At 38.5% G+C, this 10773-nt stretch overlaps 1 protein-coding gene across 1 annotated transcript in view; it reads left to right on the top strand.

The window, feature by feature from the left end:
- ANO6 (anoctamin 6) overlaps positions 1-10773 on the top strand; it is a 115112-nt gene that overhangs the window by 61248 nt on the left and 43091 nt on the right. Inside the window, exons 3-4 of the mRNA XM_005419302.2 lie at positions 9029-9081; positions 9656-9732. Of these exons, the coding sequence (XP_005419359.1) occupies positions 9029-9081; positions 9656-9732 (130 nt within the window). The remainder of the gene's footprint in view (positions 1-9028; positions 9082-9655; positions 9733-10773) is intronic.

The following is a 10773-nucleotide window of genomic DNA, read 5'->3' as shown; positions in this document are numbered from 1 at the left end:
CAGGAATGCATCTTCTGCAGAGCAACAAGAAAATAATTAATTTTTAACCACTTTTGTACAGTCAGATCTTAATCCCATTCTGTGATATAGTTTATAAACTCCCTGCTTTTCTTAAAAAGTTGTCTAAAAAATGCTCACCAATGACAAAATCTTTGGGACACATTTTTCAGAAACAAGAGCATTTTCCAATTTTGCTATTATAAATACCATACCACGCTTCATCATAGAACCATCATAGAACAGTTTGGGTTAGAAGGAACCTTACAGGACATCTTATTCCAACCCCTCTGCCATGGGCAGGGATATCTTCCACTGGACCAGGTCGCTCAGAGCTCCATCCATCTTGGTCTCAGACACAACCAGGGATGGGACATCCGCTGGTTGTGTGGAACCTATTCCAGTGCCTCACCACCTTCACAGCAGAGGATTTTTTCTAGAATACGATCTAAGCATACTCTCTTTCAGTTGGAAGACATTCGCCCTTGTCACTACATGCTGTTGTAAATGGTCTTTCTCAGTGAGAAGCACCCAGCTGTGCTGTAGAAGTGCTGAGCTCCCTGGCAGTAGCACCCTGGGCAGTTGGCTGGAAAACTCTGCTGAGAAAAGCTGGGCCAAACCTTGTTTGAGCAGCTTGCTCAGCACCACGTGTATCACATCCTGAAGCGGGCACGCAGGCCCCTTCTCTGAGGCTGTATGCAAATTCTTTGACAAAGAGGAAAGCTTTCTTCTTTCAATCTTCCAACAGCCCTATATACTATCTATCTTTTACAAAAGTTACTCGAAGTTGTAGACAGACAAGTTTTACTTAGCCAAACCTGGAGTCATCATCATTGCAGCCCCATCTTGTATATAAAAGAAGGTAGGGTCCTGAAGAAAAAGGTTTGGGATTTATACTGAAAAATTATTTCCTTTGCCTTAAAATCTGCTTACATCTCCTGGGCTAGATCAAGTGGTAGTACACTGTACCTTTTACCTTTTTTGTAGTCACAAAAAATTCTGAAACAGATAAACCAGGATCCAGTCCTTTCCTTTGTGTCTTTAGAATGAGGATCTGCAATGACAAAGTGTCTTGAACCAGAACTATTTCAGTGTTCGTGAGTTTGAGTTTGGAGTCTTATTGCTTGCCACATCTCTATAATTTTCTTTTTCAGAAGAACCCTGAAAGCCAGTTTCTCCCATTAGAGCCATATTAACCAAAGAGGAATGATTGCAGTTACTGATTTAATTCATGGGTTGTAATATGGAGCAACCTGAATTTTTATTTTAAAGGCTCTCTTAGAAAAAGAAGTTTTTCTTGTTTATTGGTAAAGTAGCTAAGGCAGTAAACCCCTTGTGTTCTACCATGTAATGACATTTCTGAGGGCACCACAGGGGCTGTACCCAGTCTGGGTATTGCAATTTCCTGGCAACCCCCAGGGAATTACCCACAGTGCCTGACAGTAAGGCAGGATATTCCTGTTAGCCAGCAGTTGCAAAATCATTATTTCAGTTTGCATATCTGGAATTGAATGTTTTGTTTATTCCCAAGTCCTGCTTTAGGGGCCTACGTCTCTTCTTTAATTCCATAGACACACATTAATTTCAGCAAGTATATAGCTCAATGCACACTTTCTTTGATTTTCCATTTGTTGTTGAATAATTTCTTTCTAATCTACTAGATAATTCCTATTTACTCTAAACTTGTATATAGATGCATCTTGTTGGTAAGTAGAGTTAATATACCATAGAGAAAAACATGTTTATTAGTTGACTTAAAGATGCTGTATACTTTTTTAAAAGCTCATTTATGAAACATTTTGCATTTAAAATAATTTATTAAGCAAGAGAAACATTAGTCATTTCATTTCGTTATAGTAATGAAATTGATGTATCAATTAATGAAATTAATTGATTCATTCTGGTCACTAAGGGCCATATGCTATGGTTGATACAATTTGGCTTAAAAACTCTCAGTCTGCTTGGGCATTTTAGAATACATCAGCAAGAATTTATCTGTAACTTTAAATGCCTACTGTGTTCTGCAAGTCTGTCCTAATGCCCTTTGAGTTCTTAAAATTTGTCTATCTCACCCTTTGCAACCTGGATTTTATTTACTGCAACAGGAAGAAAAATGCAGCCAGTTCTTCTTGATCCTTTTTTCAGGCTAAAACAGATTATTCCAAGTAAAGATATTTTTCTCTCAGAACTTTCTAACAGAGCTAAAAGTCAAAGTTGTCTGTAGGCTGGTGCTGAATTCAGTAACCCAGCTGATCCCTTATGCCTTATGTTCTTAATGTGACTGAGGTCATTCTTTTCCTCAGCTCTAGCAACTAAGAACTTAAATTTTTGACAGTAGGAATTATAATGTTTTCATCATTGTTAAAAATGAAAGAAATGAAATACATTTGCATGTAAGTATGCCTCAGTTTGTAGGAGCATGACAGAATCAATCATGAAACAGGCTCATTTGGCATCAACATTACAGTAGTTTTCTATCTGAGTCCATATATAATTAAACCAAAGCAGCCCTTAACTGAAAAATTTAAGAAGGCTTGTTTGTTGCATCATATTAATATACTTAAGTTACTTACTCAGTTATAAAGAGGTATATGTGGAGAAGAGAAAATTATTCAAGCCCATAGTCCAACTTGAGATTAATGCCTGAAAAGTCTATCAATCTGATGCCTACTGACTTAATCACTGTATTCCATTACTTTATACTTTGACAAAGCAAGCCATGTGTTTGCCATGCATACAAACAGTTTACAACTGAAAAGCATATCAAATATTGTTTAAAATTATAGCAGGTAGACGTGCTAATACATTCTAAAACCAAAGGCTGTTTATCTTTAAATTGCCTATTGACAGATGAGAGCTAAAATAATTCTTTTTGACAGCCATTTCAACTGAACGTGGGTAAACTGTTTAGCTTGAGAAAAACCATGTGGAACACTGTAATTAGCAGCTGAATTTCTGCAGTGATTTACAGTCAGCTGGAGTTGGACGTGGGTACTGGATGAAGCCAGGTTGGTTCTGGCGTGCCCTGCAGCAGTGAGAAACAGGAGCCAACATTGGCTTTTCAGCAGATTACTCTGAAATCACAGAATTGTAACTAAAACATCATTAGCCCAGTGTTTTGTTTCTGAAACTGAGGTTGGGGCTAGTCCAGGTCTCACTGAAATGTTTTAGGATTTTTGCCACAGGTTTTGGGCAATTGGCCCTCTTTGAGTTCTGAACACATAAGAACTGTTTTACAATTACTGAGCCCCCTAAGCATTTCAATTCAGTGTCTCTTAAATATTTAGGCACAGCTATAGGCAGAATCATTTCCACAAAGTGAAATTTCTTGGTTTTATAACTGCCTGCTATTTACTTTATTATTTTTGGTGAGCTACAGCAACTCAGGCTTGCAATGCCCTCTATTACACAGGCAACTGAATGTTTTCCTGTTTAGGGTTAGCCATGAAAGAGCGTTTATTTTTTAAAGTCATTCCACATGTTCCCATCCTTTGTTTGCACAGCTGTGAAAGAAAACTTAATGGAAAGAATAGTCTTTCAAACAAGAAAGAATCATCTTCCAAGAGAGCCATTTCACTTCCTTTGTGCTCCAGCAGCATCTATAGCTTCATTATTAGGTTTCCTCAGGCTTCTGAAATCAATGTTTTCCTTATTATGTGGCATAGATTAGGTTTTTGGGTTGATGATACCTGCAGATCTGCTCTATATGAGTGCACAAAGTATGTAATTTATTGACAGCTGGAAAGTCATTTTGGCATTACTACATTTTAACATTACTAATTGTCACCATGTTTCTCATGTGCTGAAAGGCTGCAGGTGACCCTAAGTGAACAAGACTTTCACATGGAAGGCAGCTGTGTAGATCTCTTATTAACTCTAAATGATAAGTTATAAAGCATAGTTTGATATAAAAATAATTCAATTTCTCTTCAAATACATGATTTTTCTGAAAGTGAAGAATGTGGGGTTTAGTAGCATGATTTTCAATTTGTTGTTGAATAATTTCTTTCTAAGAAATTATCAAATCATTCTTCAACTATCTTCATTTCAGCTATGAAATGAAACTAATTTAAACACATTCTAATCACAGAACTTAGCAGAATGAATGCTACTAAATGCAAGCCAATAGTATTTTGTGGGATGGGGGGAAACCATTGATACTTTTATAATGTCTGCTCTCATATGTGCATGGAGGAAATATCATAGCTCAGAGAACCACTAGTCAGGAAAAATCAGCATCTGGGCAGAGACCACGGTCTTTGGATCTGCTTGTTTATCCCAGCAGATGGGAGCAATCTGACTCCATCCAGTTATTTGAGCCTCACTGTGGCAAACATGTGATCTTTTCATTTGATTTTCATTAGAACACATAGACTTCACTAATCACCTTTTTTTCCCTTTTCTAATGTAGTGACAGTGCTGTCAAATGTATCAGGAAATGTGTCAATTCAGATAAAAATTGCATGTAAATATTTCCTGATATTTTCCAGTCAGTGATGTATTTTGTTATTATACTGATTTTCTTTGCAATCTATTTGAGGCCTGAGCGTGTCTAATTGTGTACATAATGTTCACAGTGAATGTTGTTGCCTCAGGCATGGCTGTGTGAGGACAGGGCTGTGAGGAAGCTTGAATGAGGGTTTGAAATATCATCTACTCAGTTCTCCTTCAGCAAACACCTGCTGCCCATTCCTACCCTGCTGCATTCCCACCTGCTGCTCTGTGCATGCAGCCAGGTACTGCAGACCAGTTGCTGTGCCCCAGCACTGTGGTCTGGCTTTGCAAGATCTCATTTTCTACAACCACACTGTAAACTTCTCACTCTGGGGAGCAGGAACTCCATGCTGCAGACAAGTCCCACTGAGGGGCTGAGAAGATGTTCTTGAGCACATCGGGTTTGTACTTAGGAGAGCACAGTATTCTCTTAACTTATTTTTCTCCCTGTAAGAAGAGGATTTGGGACTTTGTTTAAAAATTCTGTGAGAGACTGTCAGCAGTCTCGCAAAACTCTGTGGGAAGTGAGAGGTGATGTGATCTCCAAAGCAAAGCAGCAAAGCCTGGGGAATTCCAGGTGTCACTTCCTGGCTTTGCATGCTTGGTTGCTCATGAGGTACCATGTTCAGTGCCAGGGCTGAGGTCTTGTCCTTTACAATGTCTCACAGGCTTGTTAGACACCAGGTACTATGAGTTTAGTGTTGTAAAATCTTCTTGACTTCTCAGAATAATTTGGTGCCTACTAATTTGGGTTAAGGCAGGTTATTTACAAGCCAAAAGAGTGCTGCAGCTCTTTTTCACCTCTGACTGTTTTCATTTGAGAGGAAATCAGTGATAACAAATACACAGAATTTCTTTGTCACAAAAAGATTGGCATCTTCAGGCATGTTTGACAATGCCCTTGTTACAAAGCCAAGCCCAGTGGTCTTTTCAAACATCAGCTTATCCAACATTTTTGTGGTTTTCTTGTCATTAATTTTTTTTGGACAGCATCTTTTTTCAATTCTGGATATTGCTTTTTTTTCGTTCTCAATCCTCTTAAATTTACAGATGCAAAAAATCCTTTCATCCCTATTGCATGTGCTTTGGACAGCTTCTATTATTTTGCTATTCAGACCCCAAGGAAAGGTTTGTTTCTTTATATTTAATTCTTCTTTATAGTTCTTACAAAGGAAGATCAGCTTCCATGATTATCAGTAGGCCATAGCCTCTCACCTATAGCAATAGGTAGAGATTGCTAGTAGAAATGTTCATTAAAACCTTTAAATTTGAATTATGCAATGAGAAATCACTGATCTTACAAGACTATCCACTGTCAATAACAATTAACTAATGAAAGAACTGGAAATTTTGTGTTGGCTATCAAGGAATTTTTTGTGTCTTTATTCAATCCAGTCAGAAATTCTGGCTCACCTGTGAAAAAGCAAAGCTGTAGAGAAAATTAATTTTAAAAATCACTGGTAGAATAAACAGCAGGATTCATCTCCCATGGCCTGGCCAAAAGAATGGGATACACATAGGTTATAAAAAAGTAGTGTGGGATTAACGTGGACTACTTAGTACTGCTGCACAGGCATATTTGAGGGAAGGTGTGAGGTGTTGACAGCTCACTTCAGTGTCCTGCACTGAAGAACAATCTCCAGGCAGCTGGAAATACCACTGACATATTGGCAGCTCAAATACCACCAAGATGTTCTTGTAAAGTAGTTTGCGCATTTTCAGTACTTAGAATTTTTACAACAACATCTTTTGAGAGGACTAGATCAAAGACCAACTGGTATCATTGAGCAGACACTCAGAACTGTGACTACAATAGAAAGAAATAAGGTTAAGTGTTCTGACAAAAGCATATGTTGTTGGATTGCTTGGAGACAGAATTTGATGTGTCTGTCAATTAAAATCAGAGTATGCTGGCACAAAGCCAGTAGATTTCCTTGTTCCCTTGAACCTCCTTTGCTTTAATTGGCTGGGTGATAGAACACAAACATCTAGCCTTGATGTACTGTAACTCAAATATTAACAGGAGTGATAACATTTCTGAAGAAGAAATGAGTAAGAAGAACTATTATTTTAACATAAAATCTCGGCACAGCGGCCCTTAGACATAACTACGAAAACACTAGGACCAGACTTAGAGGAAGCTGGATTTGGGGAAGGACCTCGAAAGCTCCTCTAGGACAACCTTGTAAAGGTGATGCCAGATTCAACATGGCCAAAATAGTTCCAGCATATTTAATTCATCTGTACTAAATAATCTCTGGTGTTAAAGACCTCACATGACCTCACCTGCCTTCCCAGGCACTCTCTTCTACTGTTCTTGCTGTTAGGAAGTTTTTCTTAGTGTCTAGCACCAAACTTTTATGCTGTAGGGTTTTTTTCCTTCCATACTTAAAATTGACTTTACTGTAATGCTGGAGGGGAGGTAGGAGAAATAAATTAAGTGATTTTGGGAGTATAAAAAGCACTTTGAGTGGGTGCACCTTTTTCTGGCAAAGCTGAGTTTTGCAGTATTGTTTTTGTATTTCTGAGAGGCTAGAATGGTCTCTTCCAGATAAAAACTGCACAAATTGGCACAGCTGCCCTTGCAAACCACTGTCAAAACAAATCTTATCTAAGTACCCATTCAAGTAGTGTCAAGGCTTTGTAATTTTGGATTCACATGAACGTTAAGCTGTAATTAACTTGAGAGAAGTTCTTGGCTATTATCTCATGAGAGGTGAGAGTGGCAGGCCCCTTTTACTTAAGTTCTTCCTTAGGGACAATGACCCAGGGACTCTCTTGAGCATTATTTCAAGGACAAATGTGTTAAGATGTTAAATATAGACCCAATTCTAAAGTTTCCATGACATTCAGCATAGCAGGAGGAAGGTATTCTGGACAGAGACCCTGATGCAGAGGCAAACTGTACTCACAAATTTCACAAGGATATTTCTGACCAGCCCCAGATCCATCAGGATTTGGGAGAATTGGAATTCTTCCTGTGAATGCCATGTTTCCAGCTTCAGTTCTGTCTGAAGGGTTTTCTAGACAGGACCAGTGATGGGGGTGTGGTTACTTAGCAAAAAGGCAACTTTAACTCCAGATTCTGCAGTTCAGTGGCTGGGATTCTTCATGTCTGTGTCCACACCTGCATGTTTTGTGTAATGGCACACACAGTTTCAGAGCAACTGTTTATATTTCAAAACAATATGCTTATATTTCTACTTCCCTCCATTACATGTGGGCAAAAGCATTCCTTCTTCTGTGGGTTTTCAGAAATACTTTGTCTGGATATCTTTGTGTCCACACAGAGAATAAAGAATGAAGGAAATGTTGGGAGATGTCCATTACACTGACATTGAGAATATATATTTCCCTTCTCACCCCAGTCTAAGCTGAATCCATTGAACCCTAATGATGCACATGTTCAGCAATTTTTCAGTAGCTGCTGAGAGGTGCTTGTGTTTTCTGAGTCTGAATGTTACTGTCTCACCATGTGATGTTTGAATGCTGCACTAGTCCACATTTTCCATCTTTTTTTTTTTAATTCAGGGAATGTTTCTGAACATTTTAATGTTGTTGAGAGCTCACAGACCTTGGTTATTCAACTGGGCAGACCTTTGAGTTATGTCTCTAATATTTCAGAAAAGATTCATTGACTTGCTTTTGTCTTCTCCCTGGAGCATTTACTGTCACCAGAGCAGAGATCTGGAAACTGACAACACCACCTGGAACTAAGTCCCTACCAAACTCCATGAAAGGGTATTTAAAAAAGAATTTTTTGCTTGGAGGCCATGAGAGAGTTCTGTTGATTTGTAATCTTGTTGTGCTATTTTTCTAAGTTTTGACATATCTTCAGCTGGTATAAATGAGCATCATCAGTGAAAAAGAAAAGCCTCTTAAAATGTCTTGAAAATGTAGCCATTTAGCAATGAAGGTTTTAAGCCAAAAAAAACCAAAATCAAACAAAAAAAAGCTAAACTAAACCAAAACATAACCAGGCATATCAGTTGTGTTTTTCCTGGCTTTGTATCTATGAGTGCTGAGCTATTCTAAAAGTACTAGAGGCTAATTATTTTAGAGTTTGGAGATCTTCTTTTAGTATTATAGTATTTTTTTGTAGGTTGAGGCTGTCCTTTCCAGACAACACTGGCATTTAAGTACCTGTATTATCCATGGCCCTTCCTCAGTGCAGGACAGACTTAACTAAGATATGTCTCAGATTTAAGGATCTAAAAATAACAGATGGGATCCATCTGCCTGCCACGCATAGGCAGGAAGCAGCCTACTCCCTTCAGCTACTTGATGTTATCTTCAGCCTCAGGATGTTATCTGACTTCTCCTTAAGAAACAAAAATAGTTGGGAAGAAACAAAACCTTGCAAATACCTTGCAGCAATTGTAGAGCTTCTGTACCTTATTTCCAGTAGCTTTATTAGGATGAATTTTTGTGTTATCCGGGGCTTGATTTGGTAGCCAGTATTCCCAGTGTGCTTGATAAAGGCTTCATGCAGTAGCATATTTGACAAAGCCATTTTTAGTTCGTGTTGTATTTTCAGGAAACCAATTCAGTTTCCAGGTTGTTCGTTTTTAACAGGTATTGATGGAACAGGTGAGGAGCAGCTGAGGCATCAATACCCACTGAAGTTGTAGGTGTGTTTTTAGGTTGCGTGTCACTGAGTTACAGTGTGTTACAGAATGTTACAGCATCACACCTGTATAGCACCCATTCCAAGCCTTGTGAAGAATTCTTTGCTACTGTTATTTGTTCTTGCCTGACAGGTACAGCCAGCATGAGCTAGGGTTATTGGCACAGCTGGAGCCACTGCTGGTACCTTTATTCATTTAAAAGTAAACTTCTGCTACAATGTCCCTGGAGTTTCTGAAACACTAAATAACTAGTAAAATGCTAGCAAAGGGATGCTGTTTGCATCACTGTAGGGATGCATCACTGCCAAAATGTTCTCCTAGCATTGCCTAGTCATCCTGGTGTTTCACTTCCTTGTCACCTGCTGATTGTAACTGAAGTGTGACACACAATTGTTCCATTTCTGAAACACTAAATAAGTGCAGTAGACTGGCTTCTCTACAAAGCATTAATAAAAAAAAATTAAAACTATAAACCCATAAAAAACCATACCACAAAAAAATGCTAACATATTTTCATTTTTTATGTTTAATTTTAGTCTTGGAACTGAACCAGGTGATTATGCCCACTTATGGAACTGTGCCGGACCAGCAAAATCTTCATACACCTGAATGGGTGGGTACCTGTTTACTTTAACTGTGAATACCTGTGAAATTCTCTCTTGTAGGTATCCAGTAGTCCAGTAGCTGTTCCAGAAAACTAGCATTCCTTTGCACTTGCATCACAGGCAGTTGATCTTTGTGATTAAATCTGAGGTGCTGTAATCCCCATTTCCCTAAAGGTACCTGAAATAATTTGCTCAGATCTGAAAGCACAGGTTGTCACAGGCACTGGACTCAGTTATTAGTGACCCATATAAATTCACTATAAACTGATATATACACATACGCCTCCTCTCTCTATGTAATTTTGTTCACAAATGCATAGGATTTCTGTGTATGTATACAAGAATAAGTAGTTCTGAACACACCCTACATATAAGCACACATACCCAAGAAAGCTCTAAGAAAGCTTGGAGACACCAAGAAATTCCTTACTCCAGAGACTGAACTGACAAGAAAAAGAAAGACCTAGAGGTGTCCTTTCCCTTTGTCCAAAGTTCCAGGTTCCCAGCTCACCTAAGATTTTCTGCAGCTAACAGGCTGCTGGCTCTAGCTCAAGAACCCCTGCCTCAGATCTCTTAGGAAACCAATATCCAACCACTGGAAATGAGTTTCCTTCTGGGAGGTGGACATCCTCACCTCCCCTGACCTGATGTTTTGCAGCAAGGTGTTCATTTGAAGCTGTTTAAGCATTTTTGAAGCATGAGGTGCAATCAAGAGCTTCCATTTCTCAATTGAGTGGCTAAACTTTGATGTTATAAAAATCCTTCTTAGAGTCTCCTTGTGGTTCATTGATTTTTTAATGCATTTTTATGAAGTGAAATAGCATCAAAACAGCTGGAATGTCATATACCTTGTGGTTAGAACAGTCTCCTCTGAACAGTCTTGGTAGAATTTATTTTTATTTCTACTGAAAATTGATGGTCAAAATTGATTTTTATTTTTGGTTACTCATGTTTACCAGCAATTGTAGTTTCTTCTCAGTTTTAGCAGCATTTCTGCACTGCTCCTTCTGTCCCAAGTCCTCATTGTTGATCTAGATAGTTTAAGTATG

This window comes from Geospiza fortis, unplaced genomic scaffold, assembly GCF_000277835.1.
Source record: "Geospiza fortis unplaced genomic scaffold, GeoFor_1.0 scaffold166, whole genome shotgun sequence".
In the NCBI taxonomy this organism is placed as follows: domain Eukaryota; kingdom Metazoa; phylum Chordata; class Aves; order Passeriformes; family Thraupidae; genus Geospiza; species Geospiza fortis.
The sequence above is the reverse complement of the archived record's forward strand: the minus strand, read 5'-3'. Positions and strand labels throughout refer to the sequence as shown.